The sequence below is a fragment of the Sciurus carolinensis genome, chromosome 12 (genome assembly GCF_902686445.1).
Source record: "Sciurus carolinensis chromosome 12, mSciCar1.2, whole genome shotgun sequence".
NCBI lineage: Eukaryota > Metazoa > Chordata > Mammalia > Rodentia > Sciuridae > Sciurus > Sciurus carolinensis.
In genome coordinates this window covers 12,705,254-12,729,546 of record NC_062224.1, presented here as the reverse complement: position 1 = coordinate 12,729,546, position 24,293 = coordinate 12,705,254, and the positions used below count along the sequence as shown (strand labels likewise).

Below are 24,293 nucleotides of genomic sequence, written 5' to 3'. Positions count from 1 at the left end.
CTTTCGTAGCCCTAGGTTCAATTCCAAGTATCTCAAAACAAAAACCCACAAAACAAAAACCCAGTATGGAAATTAAACAAAACTCACTTCATTTTGTAAAAATTTTTTCCTTACAGACTTACCTTTGGCTGGATCACCAAGAGTGGTAATAGCACTGCTGCCAACACACAGTCCACGCTGACATACCAATTTTGCCTTTAAACAAAAGATACTACTTTTGCTTATTATCAGTCTTAGGACAGGCAATGAAATAGTGCAATATAATCTACAAGTTTTAAAATAAGTGTAGAATCTGTTCGCTGCATGTATTCATGGTACAAAGCAAGCTCATGTATAACAACTGTATTTTGATTAATGGTCCAAAGTTTTCCATAAAACTTTATATTGGTGACATTTAACAAAAACATCACCAGCAAAACCAAATTAAACAAGGTCACAATTAAGTACTCCCTTGAGTACTCCCCCTGCCCTAATTACAGTTTTAAATTCACTAAATTTAAAATGTCTGTATTTAGTGTAAGCCCATAACACATCTTATTTTCATTTATATAATTAAGTTAAAAGGGATTAAACCCCTCTAGTAGCTCTATATAACCTTTTATAACACATTACTTATTTTTAAGCAAATCTGCCCTCATTCTTTATAAACCATTAACCCAACCTAAGAATTACTTTGGGAACACTTTTTGATTATAGATCCCTAGTATTGTTAAAATTGTATCTTAGAAGCCATACACATCTTTGGAGACATTCTCTACACTGAGGTTTGTTTCTCCCACAATTTAGATACTGAAAATCAAACATATGTTCAATCTTCAAAGACAGGAATGAAACAATTCTAATCAACTAGAATGCTAAAAGGGTTCATCTTATCCTCAAAATCATGTATTTTTAACTTGAAAAGCCTCTAAAGAAAGTATGTAGTAAACAATTATCCATAATGGAAAAGTGTGTTCACTCCACTAAAGGGTATTTAATCTGAATTAATTTTTACCTTAAGTTTATAAACATCTGTAAGATAAAACTAAAGAGAAACTATAAAAAGTTGTAAAAAAAATAAAAATCAAACCTCTTTCATGTTAGCTTTTATTATCATTTACACTGCCAGTGAACTAAGTAATAAAAAATACCAATAAACTGGTCATCTGATAATCTCATAGAACAGAAATCAACATTTAAGACTAATGATGGTTTATATAAAACCACAAAAGTACTTTTCTACAATCTAATTCCCTTACCTGATTTTCAGTTTCAAACAGAAGAAACCCGTAAGTTTCTTGAAGTTCTTCCTGAGTATAATTATTGGCTTGTTTTTGTTCGTAAAAAGTTTTGTACTGTATAAAGAAAGAATAACCAAATGCAATGAATACGCTATTTTCTCTTGCAAATGAATTCTTTAAATGTGTCATCTGAACTCCTCCAGCTGAAAAATTAATTAAATGTACTATTTTTTCTATTCCCTAAAATATAGTATCTTCTAAGTGACTATTTCCAAAGTTCTTTTACCTCATCTGAAAAATGATAGCCAAGAAGTATGAGGCTATAGGCCAAAAATGAGTATTTCTTTTAAATCTAAAATAAAACTCACATAGTGTGCACCAAGTACCTCACCTCATTTAAGAAAATGTCATTTTTCACCAAAGTCACTTGACTGTACTGAAAACCATGCTCAGATGCAGAGTCCAAGTAAGAAGTATGTAGAATTGAAATTGCCCTCTGGAAGAGAGAATCTGAACTCAAGGACACTGTCTCAAAGACTGTAAAACACAAATAAAAATAATGTCACTGTTTAAGATAATGAAAGGATAGGGTTACCAGGGGCACAAAGAATATCACTCAATGTTATCTATTCTTCTCCTATATAACTAAGAAATTAATGATGTACTGTAGGTACTGTATCTGTACTATCTTCATGAATTTTAAAAGACCATTCATGTGAGGAAAACAGCCTAAATAAATTACAACCGAGGCAAAATTACTGTTAATACAAGAGCTCAGATATAACCTGCCAGACCCCTTAAACCTACTGTTTTAAAGCTCAGCACTATATTGTAACTATAGTTGGACAAAAGCAGATGTTAACTGTCAGGTCAAGGTGGCAGTCAACAATTGCTTAGGTCAATATTTTTTACCCCTTAGGTTTTTATTCCTTTTACCTATGCCACATTCTGATAATCGCTCTTCCCATCCTCTCATCAAATTCTTAATAAGTCTGTTACAATCCTTTTTAAGAGGCCAATTATGTGCACTCACCAAACAATACAAATCATTCAGTCTCTGAGGTCTCCACACCAGCTAAGAGTCATCTGTGGAACTTTAATTCACATGGAGTATACTGTAAAATTTTTTTTTTTCTTTTTACAAGATAAAAGTGTTTAAGTGTTTTTAAGAAACCATACTCATGCACTATCCCCAGAGATTGTAATATACTCCTCCCCTGAGAAACATGTTTCCTAATTGAGAATTACTATCTGAATCCAGTAATTCCCTTGATGATCCTCTGTACCTTTGGATTTTTCATTTCAACAAGAATTGAGCCTAATAAATACTTATAATATTTAACCATCTGAACGGATTACTCTCGTTTCTATTCTTTTCATTCTCCTTATCAGAGTTGAGGGATTTACTTCTTTATAAATAAGAATGATTTATACAGCACTGGAAGTTTTGGTCACATAATATAAATACATTAAAATGGCTTCCCACTTCTAAAAAAAATTGACAATTTCATTAAATTTCAAATGTTAAAGAGAAGCATCTTAATTAAAATTAACTTATGAACAAAATATATAAATTGTTACCTATTACCTAAAACCATTCTATGATGAAACGAAAACAAACATTTTAGTACATTTAATTTTGACTAAACTGTCCCAATGTTTCAAGGTATTTTAAAAATCCTTTTAAGAAACTTTTCAGCTTCAAAATGAAAGACTGCAAACAGAAAGGAAAAAAAAAAAACAGGATGAAACCTTTAAGAATTTTCAGAAGTTAGCAAATCTGATCTATATACATTCATTCTAAGCTTTACTTTTGGTCAGTCATTTTCTCCATTAATACCAGTGCTGTAAAAAAATATGGATATTCAAAGCTGGGATTCAAGGCTCTGCTGCTACTTGGAAGGCTGAGGCAGATGGCTTGAGTCCAGCAGTTTGGGGTCAACCAGAGACCCCATCTCAAAACAACAACAAAAAACCCTGAATGGATTCAAATAGCAAAACACCAAAGATAATAGTTAAAATTACAGTTTCCTGCCTATTCACTGAGGTCCAATATGTGTGAAACATGTTGTTTATGATGAAAAAGAAAAAAAAAAAGTAGCTTTGGAAATAAATGTTCTGATTATCAATATCTCCAAATTCTGCAAGACATTAATAGGGAAATAACAGATATTAAATTTGGATATTACTGAATACCATATACATTCCCATTTTTAAGCATCACAATGCATAATACAGTGAAAAACCAAGAACTAGTGCAATTTTTTTTTTTTGGGGGGGGTGCTGGGGATCAAACCCAGGGCCTTGTGCTTACAAGGCAAGCACTCTATCAACTGAGCTATCTCCCCAGCCCCAGTGCAAATTTTGAAAACAAACTAACTTAACTTTTTAACACATGGCCAAAGAACACTATTTCACATCAGTATGAGAAATACTGTTCTCAATTAAGCCTTGAATAAAACTAATGATCTGAAATAAACAAGGAGGAACAAGTATAAAATGACTTATTTTGTGCTTACATATTTGTATTTCTAAAACTATTTATAGCTAAAACTGCTTTTCTCTTTAAGCCAGCATTATCTGAACAGCATCATATTTATGTAAGAAATAATTTTATGGTTAGTAGAAGGAAAACAACAATGTTGGAAAATCATAGTTAATCTTGAATCTTTCACAATTTCATAATAATGACCTTGATTATATCCTTAAAAAAGCAAGAGTTTCCTGCTCTGTGAAGTAAGAATTTTACCCAAAAAATTATTGATGCTTTTCTTTACACAATATATTTTCACTTGAGTCTAATCAGTGTACTGAACAATATGAACACTTCACAAATCAATGGCCCTATTTTTGCTGAGCTATATTCATGCTTTATTCAAACATTCAAAATTATAGTATTAAGTAATCAAAGACGGGGCTTTTCTACAAAGAAATCTAAAATAACATTTAAGAAGATAACCAAAAAGTGCCTGTCTGTAAAGTATTCAAAGTATCCTGGAGGGTTTAAGTGAAAATAAAGTGTACACAGAGAAAGGTTAAGTTCAATCACAATGGTTCCGGGAAGTGAATTTTCCTGTAGTACCTGGTTTTGGCACATTTCTGTTATTTGTGTGCTCAGTCTTTAAGTCTGGTCTTGGACACCTCTTTCTAACTTCTAATAGAAGGGATGAGAAAATAATAAACCAACTTCCTGTGTACTATATCACAGGTAACTTTTCTACTCTATAACTCTTGGTCTTGGGGGTGTAGCTCAGTGTAGAGAGAGTATTTGCCCAGCAAGCATGAGGCCCTGGGTGTGAACTCTAGTACCACATGAAAGGGGAATGGGAAAGGAGGGAAAAGAAAGTCTGGTCTGAAAGCAGATGATGAGATAAACTAATGACAAATTAGACGTTACAGTGATTCTAACAAAAACTAGATTGTAATCTCCCCATAGAAGGACCACAATCTACATCTGTTAATAATAATGATGCCTATACACCTTACCTAGCCTAATGATGCCTATACACCTTACCTATTCTAAGTAAGCCATTTGATAATTGAAGGGAGCAGTTCATTCCTGAATCACTTAATCCCAAAATGTATTATGTCTTTACTTTTTAGATACTAAAAGATAGCTGGTTCAAAATAAATATACTTTTAGTACAATTTGGCAGAATCTTAAAAAAAAAAAAAACCTGCAATGTGCATACACAAACACCATTCTGTTTCTAGGAATGTATTTCTAAGAAATACTGGGATAAGTTTACAGGACACACACAAGCATTCCTTGAATGAGCATCCCTAATAGCAAAAACAATGAAGATAACCTAAAACATCAACAGGAATACTCTGCAACTACTAAAAACAAGGTAAACTTGTATATACTGACATACAAAGGTACCTATTATATACAACTGAGAAACAACATGTTACCTGCCATTTTGGCAGAAAAGAAAAAAATATTAAGTAAAATTAGATGTTTGACAAGTATACAGAAAAAAATATATAAGGATGGGAAACCAAACAATTAATACCGGTTAAAATTAATAGTTACTGAAGTTGGGAAGTGATAAAAGGGGAACCTAAGTTTTTTATCTAACATATATTATTCTAATTTAGGTTGTTCTTACACAAGCATGTATTACTTCTATTTAAATTATCTCAATTTTGAAAAAATGAATTATAATTTTGAAGAAAGGCAAATAGAAGAATGTACTTTTTATGATGCAATTCAAAAACCTAGCCACCTATCAATTTTAGGTTAATGACTATGAAAACATTGCAGCTACTGGAAATTATACTTTTTTTTTTAAAAGCCTTGTTTTTCATGATATAAATTAAAACTAAAAATGTTATTATTCTACTTAATAATTTACAGCACTTAGGTTAATACCCACTCTTTTCTGATAGGAACCCTGTCTCGATCTTCTCTAAGAGAGAATGTAGCTGGGAGGATGGTCTTAGTTCCTTTACATTACATATACCCCCAGAATTCTTGATGCAGTCCTGTTCTTTGTTAATGTCATAAATGCTAAAATGAAAAAAGAAAAAAAATAATTCATAAAGTGAATGACTCTAAGATATAAACAAATGTTAAACAAGTATCTAATTTGCATGAAGAATGATTCTATAGTTAATTCACGTCCTTTGAGAAATCTCTACAACTAAGTACTAAATTTGTACTATAAAGCAGTAGCATACTTTGAAATATTTTTCCTCCAAGAGTCTAACTTCTAGTGAAAACTTGTACACAGAAATAGATTCCTGTGCTTTTAGGAATCACTTTTGCCTCAATGAAAAAGAAAATCTTTTTAAATGAAAAGCAGGACATAGAACCACATCTTTATTTGGTTAAAAATAACAAAATCAAGTAGAACACAATGAAAAAAAAAATCATTCCCACCCCCCATCAGTAAATTCATTAAACAAAACTATGAGTGGTATTATGTATCCAATACTATGACATACCTTTAATTTATCAAGACAAATGAGAAATGATCTACTGAAAATAAATAAGTTAAAAGAGCTCAGACTATAAAAGACACATGCAAAGAAATCAGTACTGTAAATGTGTAGGAGTATCTAGAACATAATAGAGTGAATGCACAGTGGTATAACCAATCTAATGGAGGTAGAGATAAGTCTGAAAAGAGGTCATTAATTCTTGAAATATGAGATATTTAAGTGATAAATCAAAAAGGATGAACTAGTGTGTTATGTTATCTAGATAGTAGAAATAGTATGATCAAATGTAGAGTTAAAAACATGATACACTAAAGAAACCTCAAGTAGCTTCATATGATTAATGAGGGTGAGAAGAGGAAAAAAAAGAGCAAAGAAAAAGATGTAAGGTTTTCAGTTTTAATCAAGGGCTTTACGGTATTGTGTTCTAAACAATTATTACTTCATGATTTCAATACACTTTACAAAAAGAACAGCATGCACAACATACCTTTTTCCCAAGATGTTTAGAATTGTGTGAATATATGGGAGATCTTTTAGAAAAAGTAGCTATGTTGATGATGTCAATTAAATAAGCAAATAAGGATAAATTATCTATGTCAAGAGAGGAAAATTAAATTAGGGATCAGGTAGGCTTTACCACTAGCTTTCTCTGGACCCTGGTGTGAAAATGACTGTTGGCCGACTTTTTAACAATCATGCCCCTCTTTCCTTTTCCCCAAACTACAATATTTCTAAGGTATGGGTGATCCTATGCTTCAGGAGAGAATTGAGAAAGTTTAATTAAACTAATTATGATAACTCTATTCCCTTTGGCTAGAGACTGTTTTAAATAAACCAGTAAGTCAATGCTGTAAATCAACATCTACAGACAGTATTCTGGGGAAGTTCTCTTACAAAAGGGCAAGAGGAAAAAATGTACCCTTCTGGCCTCTACATTGTAGTCTTAGGACCTTATCTGAAGATGTGCTGCCTTGAACCTCCTGCAACCAATTCAGAACTGATCAGCCAACACACTGAGGACAGAAGGAAACAGATAATAACTTTGATCCTTGATGAAATCTTTTAGTCACTAAATCAACTGTCTGGAGTTGCCCTGTCTCTGGACTTTTTGAAACATTACTGCTTAAACAACTTTAATATGTGGCTGTAGCGTACTAACTGATGAATTTTTAAAAAGTTATTTATATTCTCTAAGGCCTCATTTAGTTGTAATGACCTTTCCAAGGCTCCTTTCAGTTCTAACACTATGACCTATAAACTGCCCTACTGAGGAAGGCTTGTTATGCCGAGACATTATATACTGAGACTAGGTAATTTGCTAAATTTTTTAAAATTTGTTGCTAAAAAAAACATAATCTATCCTATTATGTACTTATCAGCAAGGAAGCTACTGTTATTAATGATAATAATGGTTAACATTTGTTGGGTGCTTGCTATGTGCTAGCATCATTTGCCAACCACCTTGAACTTCAGCTGTATCTTCTAGCAAAACTTTGTCTCCCAGTAAAATACACATATACATTCTAGACATTCTGTTAATGGAAAACATCTCCCTCACCCACAAAAGTAGCTTCTCTGCCCCATCCCCTCATTGTAAATCACTATTTTGTTATACCAGTATTCAAAGTTTCACTACTTAAGTGTGTATATTAATCATGGCTGAGTCATTCTGGGTAGTCATGCTCCTTTCTTACATCATGTTTTATTTTTCTGAATTTAAAATGGCCTGTTTAAATTTCAGTTATCAATCATTATCTCAATTTGAAAATTTCTCAGAGAACTAAAAATATCCTCTGGATAGAGATGGATCAATGTTTTTTTGTTTTTGTTTTTTGGTCTGATTTGAGTAGTTTCCTTTTTCTTAGAAGCATCCTTCATGATCCTTCATGGAGCATTCTGTCCTTCAGCTTCAATCCATGCTTGTATTCTGTGATACTACTGCTCAGCTTTATAACTCTGCTATAAGATGTTAAAGATATAAAAATGAGCTATAAATTCAATATAATACAAGTGTGCAGAAACTAATGATCTGATTCCAAAACTTATGTAAGAATCCAAGGATTCACAATAGCCAGATAATTTTGTAAAAGAACAAATGGCTCACTACCTAATTTCAAGAATTACTACTACAAAGTAGGTAGTCAAGATAATACAAGATAATGTGGTAAAAATGTAAAGATAATGCATATAGATTAACAGAACAGAAGAGTCCAGATACTCATTTTTGGCAATACTGAACCACAAAATTTAAACTGGAAATGGATTGCACATATATTCGTAAATGCAAAAACCATAAAGCCTCTACCAGAAAAAAAAAATCTTTACTCTTGGATACAAAAAGTTTTCACAGGGTTCAAAATTAATGACTATAGAAAAAAAAAAAGACAAATACACTGATCTAATGAAAATTAAAACCTTCTGATCTTCAAAAAAGAATCATTAAGAAACTAATTATCAGAGAAATGCTAATTAAAACCATGACAAAATAGTATCTGCTGAAATGACCAAAACTAAAAAGAATGAAAATATCAAATGTTGGCAAATGAGGGACAAATGGAACAGCAGTTTTTCAATTTTAGACTATTATGAATAATGTTGCTCTGAACTTCATTTGCAATCCTTTTTGTGGACAAACTATGGTACATTCATATAACATAATACTATCAAGAAATGAAGAAAAAAAAAAAACTGTCGATAAAACCACATGTCTCAAAAACATTAAACTGAGCAAAAGAATTCAGACACAAAGAGTATACACTACAGAATTCCATTTATACAAAGTTCTTAAACCAGCAAAATTAATCCAAAGAAATAGAAATCCTACCAGGGCAAGAGCAGGGCTGTGAGGTTGACTGCAACTGGGTAAGCACAAGAAAATTTTCTGGGGTGATGGAAGTGTCCTACAGTTTTATTAGTATGGTATCTACACAGTGCATACACTTACCAAAATTCATTGGTTCACTTTATTGTATGAAAATCATACCTCCACAGTTGAGTCAAAACAAACCCACCCAAGACCAAATCCTACAGATTATGTATTTAGACACAAAGGAAACCCCAAAGTACAGGTTGAACATTTCTAATCTGAAAATCTGGAGAGAATTCTTTAGCCTTATTGTCTAAATCTTGAATTAGAAATTTTTAATAATTCTTTTAATTTTTCTTATTTTCTGAATAAATTCTTTTAAAATTAGAACCTCTTCATCTTTCATAAATGTAATCTCTTCTTTTTAAAGATACAATATTTTGTTGAAGTTTCTTTTGTTTCCTTCAGTAAATCTATTTCTACCAAACTCCTTTTCTTTTCTAATTGTTTATTTCCTATTTGATCTCTTTTGTTAGAAATTTTATTGAAGGGCTGATAATCTTGGCTATACATTTCTTTTTAGATGTGAGGCATTAAAAGCTGCCTCAGTTGTAGTGCAGGACAGTGCTTCTTGATCAACATTTCTTACCTCCAGGGGATCTGATGGGAACCTAGTTGTTGAATCCGATGAATTTCTACAGTCCACAGCTGTTAAATATTTTGCCATGAGCTGGTCAGTTTCCACAAAAAATAATCTTTAATATTCTGTTTAGGGGCACATGAGTTTGACTATTAGTTCTGGGAGCCAAGCAACAAAAGACAGCTGTGGATTTTACGGTTCAGCACAGAGATTTTCACTTATTCCTAAGTATCATTTAGAAGTTCACCTCCAGCTCAGGGATTGAAAGCCTGAGGGCCAAACTTCCGTCTTTAGTCAGTATGGAGAAGTGGTTGTCTGGGTATATGACAGTGGAGAAAGGGATCAAGGTCATCTATGTTACTAAAGACCAAGAACCAACCCTTCTATTTCCACCCCTGTATTCTTGCCTTGAAAAGTATTCAGTGCCTCTAACTCTTGAGCCTTTTCCGGATTCTATGGTTAGATTTAGCTTGTTTCCTGTTGGCATACCTCTCTTTAGTCTTTCCATTCTCTAATCCTTCAATCATATAATACTTTCCCAGTTCCCCCCTAGTTTTGCAACTACTGATTTCACTTGTCTTTTCCTCACTCTTCCTCTTGGATTTATGTGCATTTATATATTTATTCGTTTACTATAATCAGAGAAGAATTTCTGAAGGGGTGTATAATTGGACATGTCAAACCAGAAGTGCCTAGTTAACCCATCTTAATTTTTTGAATTAAAAAATATAGGAGCCTAGGAATGTAGCTCAGTGTAAAGCACTTGCTTAGTATGTTCAATCCTCAATTGAACATATTCATATAACATACACATACATACACATCACTTACTATGGTAATTATTATTGTCATAATTTATTTCAACTTATTTTCTTATTTATCTACCATAGTCCTAGTTACACACCAAATCTTTAACATATTGTATTAATTTTAAATGAATTAAAATGTATTACATATGTAATCAAAAACTATTTACTCAAAAAATAAAATATTGGGGGGCTGGGGAGATAGCTCAGTTGGTAGAGTGCTTGTCTTGCAAGCACAAGGCCCTGGGTTCGATCCCCAGCACCCAAAAAAAATAAATAAAATAAAATATTATTAATCTAAAGTAGATCTTCGATGATAGTCTCTCAAAGTACATTGCCCTTTTCATAGTATTTACCATAATCTATAATGCTATGGTTTGGATCTGTAATGTCCCTGGAAAAGCACATGTGTTAGGCAATGCAGTAATGCTCAGAGGTGAGATGATAAGATTATAAGAGCTGTAAACTCATCGTGGATTAAGTCATTTGGGGTTAGTAATCTGAATGGACTATCGGGTGGTAACTGTGGGCAGGTGGATCATGGCTGAAGGAAGCAGATCAATAAGGGTATGCCCTCGGATCATATTTTGTCTCTGGCTTCTGGTGCACATGCACAGTCTCCTTCCCTCCCCCTCTCTCAGCGTCCTGGTTGCCATGAGCTGACAGTTTTCCTCATCCACACTCTTCCACCAGGATAGTCTGCATCACCTCAGGGACTGAACATCTGAAATCTTGAGACCAAAATAAACTTTTGTTCTCTAAGTTGTTCTTGTCAGGTATTATGGTCACTATAATAAAAAACTGATTGGTACATATAAACAACTAATGTCTTTCTCCTTACAAATGAAACGCTGTGACAACAAAAATCATTAATGTTTTGTTTGCCATTGATTATTTAGTATTTAGCAAAATGCTAGCACATAATGGGTGTTTAATAAATATGTATTTGGTAACTGAATGAAAGAATAATGTATATGCTAAATAATCTGTTCTAAAACTCAGAAATAAAACGTCCCAATTATTTTCACAAAGCAGTCAAATTCTAATATCAAAACCTGACAAACAAAACATTCTCGGAATAAAAGAAATGGTTCACAATAGTAAATCCATAACTAAACTACAAAAGAGCTGTTGTGGTGTGAAATGAGGGAGAAGAATCACAAGCTGGTGTGTCAAAAAGAAATTACAATTATTTCCCAGCAGGAGCCTTATCATATGTAAATTTTTGTTGCTGCACAGCATTTTTTATTTGGGTATGTTATTTCTACCATACTTAATCTTAGAAATCTGCTTATTTAGTAACAGGAAACTGTCCTACATAAATTGTTTAGCAGAAAGAAAAGCAGATTACAAAAGAGAAGCACTGTCTACCTATATCAATTCTTTTAACACATACCACAATTATAATAATAGTCATCTTCTGTGTAACACACATCAATAACTAATAATTTTATCTATCTTCCAACACTAGATGATTAACTTCATGAATACAGGGTTGTTGTCCTTTTCAATGCTGTATTCTCAGTGCTCAGAACAGTGTCTGGTACACAGTGAGTATTAGAAAAATACTTAATGAATTAGTTTCCCAGATCACTTCATTTCTCAGCTTAAAACCATTTGCCTCACTAGGTACCTGTAATCCCAATAACTCTGGAAGCTAAGGCAGGAGAATCACAAGTTTAAAGCCAACCTTTAGTGAGACCCTGTATCAAAATAAAATATAAAAAGAGCTGAGGATGTAGCTCAGGGGTTAAGCACCCCTGGGTTCAATTCCTGGTACCAAAACCAAACCAAACCAAACCCATTGCCTCCCACTGCCCTCAAAATACATGTGCTTCCTGCCATAGACAAGTATAATTTGGTTCCTGCTGATTTCTTATACCTCACCTTGTCACGGATTCCCCTGACTTCCTACTCTCTGATCACCCACCTAAAGTAGATGTTTTGTTTTGTGGTGGGGGAGTCTATTTCCCCCGCCTACAATGTGACATTCAAAGACGCAAATACTGTGTCTTGTTCACCAAAGTACCTCAGTGTCCAGCAGTAAATAATAAAATACAAAGTTATCTTTGGGTGGGCCAAGTTCTTTATTGCTTTATTTCTTTTAACTTATGTATTACCTAAAATTTTAAATAAATATAAATATAATCTGGAAGAAATAGAGCTATTTTCATTTTGGGAGCACAGCTCTAAGTAGCAGCAAGGTATAACTTCCACAAAACACAAAAAAGTAAAACAGAAATAGTATTTCCCACAAGTTACAAAGAGACTCATACAAAACATTTCTATTAAAACGTTTTAAATGACATAATGAGAAATGTGTGATTCATAGAAATTGTAAAATTCATTTAGGAAATTCTCCCATGTACAAAAATTTACATATTTTCTGAAGTGGAGATTACACACAACAGGAATAAAACCCAAGGTACATCTTGCTATTATTTGAAGCTCAAAGTCCACTCGAGTCACTGTTCTACGTTTCACTGGATGGCCTTAACCACGGTAGGTCCACATACACACACAGTGCAGTTCTTGGAGTCTACCACAACCGTACAGCCCAGTGAGAATCACGAGTGAAGCGCTTCAGTACACCTTCAAATCCCAACAAACCCTGTCTACCGAAACCGGGTCTCAGCGGCACAGACCTGATGTGGCCCTGCCAATGCTTCGCTCGCTAACCTTCTCCTGAAGATAAACCCGAGTGGCCCACATCCAGGCTCCTTCGCACCCCAGGCCCTAGCACAAGCCCCCTCCGCAGGCCAGCCGGGTAAGTCAGCGGCTGCCCCCCGCCCCCGGCAGCTGCAGGAGGCGGCCGCCTCCCTCCTCACCTCATGGTGCGCGGGGGAGGGGGCTGTGCCTCTGCCCGGCCGGCAGCCCCTCGGGCCCCCTCCCGCCCACCCAGGCCAAAGTGCCGGGCAGGCCGGCATCTGCAGGCCACACGGGGAGCCGCGGGCGGGCGAGGTGCGCAGGTCGCGGGCCCGCGCCTTTTGAAAGTCAACAAGGGCGGGGCTCCGCGAGCAGCCGGGCGTGCCCGCCTCGCGCTCAGGTCGCAAGCCAGGGGGTCGCAAGCCTGGGGGCCACAGGCAGGCGAGCCAAGGTCCTGTGTTTCTCGGGTGCCCCTGGGACCGCTCTGGGGGTGCGGTTTCCCTGAGGTTTTACGGCGCGCATTCCTGCCTGCAGGTACCCAGCAACGATACCAGATTACAAATCCAGGTTGATTCTGAAGTCCGGGTTCTTTTCACTACAGTGACCTCAAGTTATTCTAAATCATTGTTCCACTGTTGTCTACACAGTCTTGCTATATATGATTTCATGGGGTTTTATAAAACAAGCCTACTGAATATGATTTTGAATACTTCACGCATCCTTAAGAGATGTTAACAGCACCTGTAATTAGGGATGGGAGATCCTCCCTTCCACTAACTTATGCAGCCCCCAAAACGCACCAAAGATAAAATCCAATAGGGGTAGGAAGTGAAGTACTTGGCCTTGATCTAAGGATGTCTTCACTTCCTACTCATTAACATATGCTTAAACTAAGTAACCTAAGATAACCACTTACAATACACTTCCTGGATGTAATCAATTAGTAGATTGAATGAATCATTACAATTGTGTTGTATACAACATATATAGGATAATTTGAACTCATAAAGCAAATTACTTAAATTAAAAAATTATATAGACTAAGTATGTTATTTAATTATTATTACTATTGTTATTATTATTATTTCAGTACTGAGTATTGAACCCAAGGGTTACTCTCTCATTGAGTTACATCCCCAGTCCTTTTTTTATTTTTTATTTTAAGACAAGGTCTAAGTTACTTAGGATCACAAACTTGTGATTCTTCTTGCCTCAGCCTCCTGCCCAGCAATTATTTGTTATTTAAAATAACACATTCACTTAGGGCATTTTATTTAACTGGTGGAGAGAAAGTGTCTTTAAAAAAATTTTTTTTGGAGATTATAATCATTGAGTAAAATGAATTATATCTATGTACTCTTGACTTTTTCATTTAATTGCAGTTAGCTTACTCTAGGGTTTGGTTAATTACTCAGTTTGTAAAAATTGTTTTAACATTCTCAAAATTCAAAATACTCTAAAAAGTTCGTTTATCAGACTGATAACTATAATCTTACACCTAGCAAAAATTTTATTCTTGCTGCAGTGGCACATGCCTGTAACTTGGGAGGTCACAGCAAGAGGATCACAAGTTCTAGGCCAGCCTGGGCAACTTAGTGAGACATAAAGAAGGGCATAAAGAAGTAGGGCATTTCCAAGAAGTGAAATAGGTGCCTCAACCGAACACACCGGGCTTCAGGAATTAGTCTTAATTCCTTCTAATGAAGGAACAGGTGTACAAAGGTTCTAAACGCAGTCTATTTCACCATGCCAAGGAACAGAAAATAGATTATTAGCAAGAGATTGAATTATCCAACTAAATATTATTAAATCTTATTAGGTGAAAACAAAGTACACTCCAGACACATTTCTTATGAGAAAAGTAGTAATTAAAAAAAAGAAGCCAACTTAAAAATAAAAATTCAACCTAATAAATCAATATAAGCAAAACCTGGTTCTTTGAAAAGACTAATAATTAAATTGCTAATCTTATAGCAATTATAATTATGGAAAAAGAAAATATTTGGAACAAAGAGTAAGGTGTAAGAGAGAGCAGAGCTATGAGTAGTCTTTTTTTTTCATCATTACTGGTTTATTCAGATTATTTCTTTGATTTAGAACAATAATGGTAGATTATATTTATATAGTTTCCAAACACACTGGTGTAAATTGCCTTTGGTATTTTAAAGTTTTAGAAATTTTTTTCTGTATTTGTAAGAAGATATTTACTATGTAGGCAATTAAAAAACTTACCTTAATGCAATGAGATAAAAAGAACGCACAATGGAAATTCACACTTAAAAAAAATTTTTTTTTTGTTTTAGTTGTAGGTAGACAAAATACCTTTATTTTATTTTATGTGGTGCTGAGAATCGAACCGAGGGCCTCACCCTTGCTAGGTGAGCGTTCTACCACTGAGCAACAACCCCAGCCCAGAAATTCACACTTTAAAGAATTATTAGTAGCCTATTACCACATTTAAAAACACTTCTCATTTACGTATTGAAGAAGTCAAACAAAAGCTCAAACAAAATACAGAAATATGCATGTCACACTGAACCCATTAATCTGTATAATTTATATGCTTAATAATTATAATAAAAAGACTGATTATAACAACACTGAAAAGATGTCAAATCCATCAGTGTTTATGTTTTTTCCTCTATGGTTTCTGGTTTAGAAGTCATTCCCTTCTTTCCCTCAAAGACTTAATTAATATTAAATTACATTTTATGTTAGTTTTTAGGGTATACTTTCAAAAACATTTAAAAATGCTTACCATTTCATTAGTATGAAGCTTATTTGGGTCTATTAAATAAAGTAAACTTCTAAATGGTGTTGGTATAAGACAGACAGACACAGGTGAGCAAAATGGCAGGAAGCTAAAGACAAAAAGAAAAATATCAATAGCAATATGCAAAAGAAACTAACAAGACTAAGAGGTAACTTAATAGCACTATTAGAAGTCAAAGACAAGAATGAAATCTCCAGCATGCTAAAAGAAGATCCTTACCAACTTAAACTTCTATATTCATCAAATACATTTTTCAAGAATGACAGTGAAAGACACCTTTAGGTGAACAAAAACTGAGTTCATCCAAAGACCTTCAACAAAAGCCTTTCCACAGGATGTACAGAAGGAAAGCAAAAGGAAAATGGTTCCAGACAGAATAAAAGAAGAGAGGCAATTAATAAGGGAGAAAGTAGCAAAAATGTGGGAAATATGAATAAGCACTGTCTATAAAATGCAATTCTAAACAGGTTCTATAATGGTCTGGATCTGGAATGTCCCTGAAAGGCTCATGTGCTGAAGGCTTCCTCCCCAATGCAACAAATTTCATTGGTGGGCCTTTGGGATGAGAGCTGGATCATGACAGTTCTGACCTCATGGGTTAATCCACTGACGGATTCATGACTGAAAGGACTACTGGGAGGTGGTAGAAACTGTCGGAGGTGGAATCTAGTAGGAAAAAGTGTGTACTTACGGTGTGCCCTTGGGTACTATATCTTGACTCCAATCCCTTCTACCTAGCTCTCATGAGGTGAGCAGCCATGCTCCACCACGCTCCCTGCCACTATGGTCTGCCTTACACAGAGCCACAGCAATAGAGCCAACCAACCATGGACTGACAACTCCAAAAACATGTACCAAAATAAATCTTTCCTCCTTTAAGTTGTTTTTCTCAGGTTTTTTTCTTCTTGCAGCAACAAAAAACTAATGTAGGTTCCCATCTATCTGGTAATAAATTTTTTAAAAAACTTCAAATACAAAACTGGTTATCCACACAGAAGAATGAGATTAGACCCTTATCTCTCAACCTACACAAAACAACTCAAAATGAATCAAAGACCTAGGAATTAGAAACTACACATAACTCCTACAAGAAGAGTGTTCGGTCAACACTACAACATAAAGGCACAGGAAACAACTTTCTCAATAGGACCATAAAGCTCAGGAAATAATATCAAGAGTTAAGAAATGGGATGGCATCAAATTAAAAAGTTTCTGCACATCAAAAAACCAAAACAATAAAGAATGTCAAGAGGGAACTTACAGAATGATAACAAAATCTTTGCTAGCTCCTCTTCTAACAGAGGATTAATATCAAGAATATATAAAGAATTTGAAAGACTTAGGACCAAAAAAACAAAATAAATAACCCAATTAATAAATGGGCAAATGAACTAACCAGGGACTCTCAGAAGAATAAATACAAGTGTGCAACAAACATGAAAAAATATTCAACAGCATTAGCAATTAGGGAAATGCAAATCAAAATTACACTGAGATTTTGCCTCACTCCAGTCAGAATGGCATCAAGAATACAAATAATAAAAATGTTGGAGAGGATGTACAGAAAAAAGAACATTTTACACTCTTGAAAGAATTGTAAATTAGTACAATTACTATGGAAATCAGTATGGAGCTTCCTCAAAAGAGTAGGAATGCAAACACCAAATGACCCAGCTACACCCTCCTTGCTATTTATCCTGAAGAACTAAAGTTATCACACTACAGCAATACATGCATACCTATGTTTATAGCAGCACAATTCACAATAGCCAAACTATGGAACCAGCGAAAGTGTCCATCAATGAGTGAATGGATAAAGAAAATGTGATATATATACCCATCTCCAATGGAGTTTTATTCGGTCTAAAGAAAAAATATAGTTATCATTTGCAAAAAAAAAAAAAAAAAAAAAGGTTGAAACTTGAGACCATTTTGTTAAGCAAAATAAGCCAAACTAAGAAGGATCAAGAGTCACATTTTCTCTTACATGTGAAAGCTAAAGAGGGAAAAGGAAAAGAAAGAAGTAGGGAGGAGGCAAGTCTCATGAAAACCAAAGGGAAATGAGTAGATAGAAGAAAGGGACAGGGGAGGGAGAAGGGAAAGGAAGGGAAAATACTGGGAAATGACAATGGCCTAATTATATTGTTACACTGTATGCATGCATAAATATGTAACAACGAATCCTACCATTATGCATGACTACAATGCACCAATTAAAAATATGGAAAAAAGAATTCAAATACAGAATAAAAGTAACATAAATCATGAAGAGGATGAATGAAGTTCAGCTCTAAGGAAAATAAAGATATCATTTAATTTTAGACTTTAAAACATCAAGGATGCATATTTCTAGGAAAAATATGAAATAAAGTATATAATTTCCAAATTGGTAGATTAAAAAATGAATGATAAAAGATATTAAATCAATATGAATAAAAACAAGATAGAAAGAAATATAGAATAGGGCAAATAAAATACAAAATAAGAGCAACTGCATTAAATGCAAATAAGCTATAACGTCCTACCTAAAGCTTGTTTAAACTGCATTTAAAAAAATTCCAACAGGGACTCCTTAAAAGAGACTTATCTAAAATACACCATTATAAAAAAGGCCTGGGGATGTGGCTCAATGGTTAAGTCCCCTGGGTTAAATCCCCTGTACCTAAAAAAGAAAGGAGAAGAAGAAAAGAACAGAAAAGAAATGGGGAGTAGCATTAAATAATTAATGTCAAAAATTAAAAAGAGCCAGGCATGGAGGTGCATGCCTCTAATCCCAGTGGCTCTGGAGGTTGAAGCAAGTTCAAGGTCAGCCTCAGCAACTTAGCAAGACCTTATCTCAAAATAAAAAAATAAAGGGCTGGGAATGTAGCTCAGTGGCAAAGCACCCTGGGTTCAATCCCCAGTACCAATAAATAAATAATATAATTACACATGCTTTAGACATTAAATATATAACCATTATATGACCCAGCTATACCACTCTTTGGTATTTATCCTAAAGAATTAAAGTCATCATACTATTGTAAGATGGCACTGCTGTAAGAGGGCACTCACAACAACTCTGATGATATGTACTAAAATTTGGATGAAATAGACAAAATCCTAGAAAAATAGAATTTACCAAACTTGACAAAATTTTTAAAAAATCTGAGTAATCTCGTAACCACTAAAAAAACTGAATTACTATTCAAACATCTGCCACTGACAAAACTTTAGGTCCAAGTGAATTCAATGGCAAATTCCACAATTAGTTATCTCCATGAGAATAAAGTAAAATTATATTTATACCCAACAATGCACACAAATAACAATTCCAAATATATAAACATGAAATAATCTCTAAGAATTTTTGAAGAAAATAGAAGAGAACCTTTACAAGGAAAACATTGATAAATTCAACTGTCTTAAGAATGATAAATTCAACTGTCTTAAGAACTTGCAGGCACAGTGGCGCATGTCTGTAATCCCAGTGGCTCTGGAGACTGAGGTAGGATGATCGAAAGTTCAAAGCCAGCCTCGGCAACTTAGCAAGGCCCAAAACAACTCAGTGAGAACCTTTCTCAAAATAAAAAAACAAACAACAACAAAAAACTGGTAGTCACACAGTGGAAAACTGTTATTTTATGCTGTAGAATAAGTATGTTTTCTATATCCTTATTTGTGAAGATTTTTCAGGATATATTAAGAAAAAACATGGTATAGCAACAGGAAGAATATATCAACTGGTACCACATACTTTTAAAAATGCCTACAAGCTAGTGTACAGAAAGAATGAGATAAACATTACTAGATAAAGAAAACATGTTTGGCTAAAAACACTTGAAAAGATTCTCAATTTGTTTAAGTAAGCAGGGAAATAGTTCGTAAGCAAAATAATGTACTCTTTCACTTCCGCTACACTGGCAAAAATCAGTAAGTTGGACAAAGTCATATATATGTGGAGAGCTGACAGGTTTCATTCACTACTGCTGGAGGATAAAACGACCACTTTGGAAATGGTAGCATCTAATAAAAGTTCAACACAGTCTTCCAAAGGATCTAGCAATTTCACTACTAGTGGGCCAGAGTAAAAGTACTGTATATATGCACTTGGAGCCATGAACAAGAATGTTTATGGCAGCACTAATCATACAGGCTAATGATGGAAATAACCAACATGGATAAATACAGAATATATTCTTATCAGTGGATTATATTTCACTGCAAAAGAATGAATTACAGCAGGGGTTCCCAAAGTGGTGATAATGCTAATATACGTGATTTTTAAAAATATTATTTAATGGTATGGGTTGTCATCTAGAAGATCTGCATAATTCAGTGAAGCATTATTTTCCAAATGACCAATGAGTAGGAGAAAAAGCATATTTTTCCTAAAAGTGTAAGACAGACCAATGGATGTTAATGTCATAGAGCAAAGGAAGTTTACTCATATTGTTCCACATTCTACATTGAGGTTAACCTTTATGAAACTGTTAGTATCATAAATGACAAATATCAAAGAAAAACATAACTACCTGAAAATGACATTCAAAGTATTTCTCCTTTTTCCAACCACTTAGTAGAGACCAGCTTTTCTCTGTACTTTGACCAAAACAATATATTGCAGGAGACTGAATGTGAAAATGCAAAGTAGAATTCTAGGAGACATTAAGGATATTTTCAAAGAGGAAAGCAGTGCCATTCATTGCTAATAATGAAGTGGGGGTAGTTGTCATTAAAATGCTATCTATGTTAGATGTAATGGGCTTATTTTTTAAAGGTACTAATACATACAAATATTTTAAATTTGTCAGTTCTAACATCTAGTGTAGTAATTACCAACAGATATTACCCAAATAAACAAATGATCTTAGGGATCCTCAATAGTTTTTTTTTTTTGGTACCACGGGTCAAACTCAGGGGCACTCAGTCACTGAGCCACATTCCCAGCCCTATCTTGTATTTTATTTAGAGAAAGGGTCTCACTGATTGCTTAACAACTCACCTTTCCTGAGACGGGCTTTGAACTCAAAATCCTGCCTCAGCCTCCCAGTCGCTGGGATTACAGTTGGGCGCCACCGCACCCCGCCAACAGTTTTTAAAAGTTTAAGAGAATTCTGAGACCAACAGTTTCTGAATTGCTGAACTACATGGATGAATCTCAGAAACAATGTTTAACAAAAATAACTGACAGAATATATACGATGGTTCTATTTAAGTAAGATTCAGGGCTGGGGTTGTGTCTCAACAGTATAGCGCTTGCCTAGAACGTGTGAGGCACTGGGTTCGATCCTCAGCACCACACAAAAATAAATAAAGGTATTGTGTCCATCCACAACAACAACAACAAAAAAAACAAAAACAAAAAAAAACCTTTAAAAATAAAGTTCAAAAGCAAGTGAAAGTAAACAACATGTTAACATGTTAAGAAAATACATGATAGAAGGCAAGGGAATAATTAACATGAAATTAATATAATTATGGTGATGGAGCCAAGAATGATTTCCTCCTAGAATAGACACAAAATCTTTCCAAGATACCTGTGGTCCTCTACTAAGCAACATACAGAGATATACTTTTTTTTTTTTAACAGTACATATTAATAGCATATTTCACACAAAACAAAAAGTTTTTAAAGGAAACAGGAAGACATACCTATTGTCCTAAAAGGAAAAACTCAAAAGAATGTCTCTTCTTAAATTAATCTATAAATTCAATGTAATCACAAACAACATCCCAACAAGATTTTCTATAGAACTTGGAGAGATGGCTCTAAATTTCATCTGGAAGAAAAACACAAAAGAACCTAAAGCTTTTTCAAAAGAAAGCACCAAAATATATTATAAAGCTACAATAACTAAAACAATAAATGGCTCAAAGAGTGTTCAAACCCAGTAAATACGTACACAAATGATATTTTGACCTAGTCAAAAATGTTTGACTTTCTTAATTATTAAAGAAGATAAAAATTAAAAGGGTTTTGTTTCAATTATTAAATGGGTAAGATATTTAGAAAATACTTTTACCATCCACTGCTGGCTAGCAGGAAGACTAACACACCTTTTGAGAAAGTGAATTCAAAAGGGTACAATTACTTGAGATCATCCTGATAAGGATTGCATTCTACAAAACCACTATATGAGTACTTAAAGCATGTTTGTAATGGCATCAAAACAACAAAAACCAAACACTGCAGCACTGTTACAAGGAAATCTTGAAAATAAATATGTACCATCAGAGAAACAAACTACATATAATGTCTAATTATACGAACTAGATATCATACTATATTTAATGAATATTCTCAGGCAAGATTTTAGCCACTTTGGGTTTTAATTAATTTAAGCAAATACGCCCAGGTTACAGGAGATGCTCATAATATATCTCTTTTTAAAGAGCATTTGTTACATTTGGGTAAATGCCCTGAAAATATATTTCAAACACTGTGTGTGTCTTCCTTGAAATAATTGTGGACACTTAAGTCACCTTTTTTTTTTTTTTCCTGGCCTGGGGTAGTTAGTTATTGATGTACTGGAGATATGATACACAGCTATTCACTTCCACAAGGCAGGTTTTCAAGAGAAGAGTATTCTTACACTGTTAGTTCGCTTTGTTGTAAACCTCCCAGGTATGATTACACCAGACTCCTATTCTACAATATTGAATATATCACACACCCTCTTCCCTTTATAATGCTTTCTCAGGGGAACACTATGGAGCCTCAGATCACTAACACTATTACAGTATTATCATGTACTTGTACAATACTTCACATTTTCATAAACTCTACCATTCTAATTTTACCTTACGAAAAAAGAAAAGTAAGACTGGTTTAAACATGAATTTCCAATAGACAAATGGCGATTAAGAAAACCTTGAGAATTTTCAAGTTATCGACCTCAAATTTTGATATTCATCAATCACATTCTCCCAGAAAGTGCTGGTTGGTGCCGCCTTCAGACAAACTGCTGGGTTGCACAAACCAACCTATTAGAACATTCCTTATGCATTATTTCAACTTGCTATTAAATGACCTTCCCTATGGGCAGCGCTTTTACTTTTTTTTAAAAAAAGGTCATGTACTGCCATGGTCTCTGAAGAAAGAAACTTGAGTAGCAGGCTTCATAATGAACCTTTAGGAAACGATGTGCTGGCGGGTCCAAACCCAATCAGGGCGACTTCAGCCAAGGACTTACTATCCTATCCCTGAGAAGGCAGCTGCCTTGTGCCAGGCGAACCCAAACGAAATGTGTAAACCGTTTTGGACTCTGTGCCTGAGAAGGGGGAGAAACCAATCTGGAAGCCCGGCACGGACCTGTCCCAGGGTTAAGATCTCTGTGCCGGCGAACCTGGGACAGGGTGAAGCAGTCATCGGAAGGTGGCCAGGCGGAAAGGACCCCTCCCACCCGCAGCACTGCAAACAGGTGGCAGGAACGCGCCCGCCGCGCATCACCGCAGAACCCCGGCGGCGCAGCCCACGGCCGCGGCGCACACGGCCGGGCAGCTGGCGGTGCGCTCGTCCTCGGGACCGGCTCTTCTCGGGGTGCCTGCGGGGGTGCGCCACCAGGGCGCCCCAACACCGAATGGGGTTTACCTGTCCCTGGCGCGGCCGCCGCCCCCGAGGACTTGAGATCACTGCGCACTCTTCTTCCCATGCTTTTCCAGCGCGTCCGCTCCTCCTTCCCGGGCCTGGCGGCCAGCTGGCCAGCAAGTGTGCACGGAACCAGGCGTCGTCTCCGGCCCTCGCGCAGACAGCGCCTCGTCAGAGGAACGCCGCGCTGCCCACGTCGCGCCCGGCCCCGCGCCCCGTCGCGCCTGAGTCCCTGGCGAGAACCAGCCCCGGGACGCCCGCCGCCTGAAGGAACGTGTCGACTTTCTAGCTGCCGGGCTCCAGCAACCGGAAGTAAAACCTTGTGGCCCAAGGAAAAAGAGGAGGGGTGCGGAAAAAGAGAGAAAGTGAAAACTGAACTGCCCGTCCGCTGAAAGACGGGAGCCAATCACGGGGGCGAAACCAGGACGCAGGCGCGAGCCGCCATCGGCGTCCACGCGGCGCTCGCTTCTCGTCTCTGCGCAGGCGCGAGTCTCTGGCTAGAACGGACGAATTCGGCGCCTCAGCTTCTCGCGAGACTGGCGCCCAACCGCATGCGGAAGGCGCCTGGCGGGTAGCGGCGGGAGACTCAAGGTGGCTTCCCTGGATGTGGGTGGTTAGTGAAGTTAGCCTACTCCTCGCCTTCCCTGCTGCGGGCTCCTGCCTCAGCTTCCAGGACGACGCTTATTTTCTCTGGCCAGTTAAGACATTTCTAGTGTAGCCCTTATCTTAAATTAGTAAACGTTAAAATGCATGTAACACGCGGTCGCTGCACTGGTTCCCTAGAACAGCTCTCCATAATCTGTGGGGACAGTTAGAGTGACCATAAATAACGTTAATCCGGGGCTGTAGAGCCAAGGACATTGACATGTTTGGGGAATACAAAGA

The 24,293-nt window shown here is 35.8% G+C and overlaps 1 protein-coding gene across 12 annotated transcripts in view; it reads right to left on the bottom strand.

Annotated features, from left to right (window-relative positions):
* Positions 1 to 23,725, bottom strand: part of Tasor2 (transcription activation suppressor family member 2) — a 65,174-nt gene extending 41,449 nt beyond the window's left edge. For 3 of the 12 annotated variants that reach the window (XM_047519842.1, XM_047519843.1, XM_047519845.1), the window contains exons 1-4: positions 5,600 to 5,688; positions 1,612 to 1,757; positions 1,239 to 1,334; positions 123 to 195 (exon numbers count right to left, since the gene is read on the bottom strand). Coding sequence is in view for 5 of the 12 variants with exons in the window: in XM_047519844.1 (XP_047375800.1) it covers positions 123 to 195; positions 1,239 to 1,334; positions 1,612 to 1,757; positions 23,412 to 23,472 (376 nt within the window). In the remaining 7 variants the exon portion in view is untranslated. Of the gene's footprint in view, positions 1 to 122; positions 212 to 1,238; positions 1,335 to 1,611; positions 1,758 to 5,599; positions 5,734 to 21,472; positions 21,601 to 23,411 lie in introns of those variants that run through there. The other 9 variants (XM_047519850.1, XM_047519852.1, XM_047519847.1 and 6 more) reach the window with 8 other exon arrangements.
* Between the last annotated feature and the right edge of the window lie 568 nt (positions 23,726 to 24,293).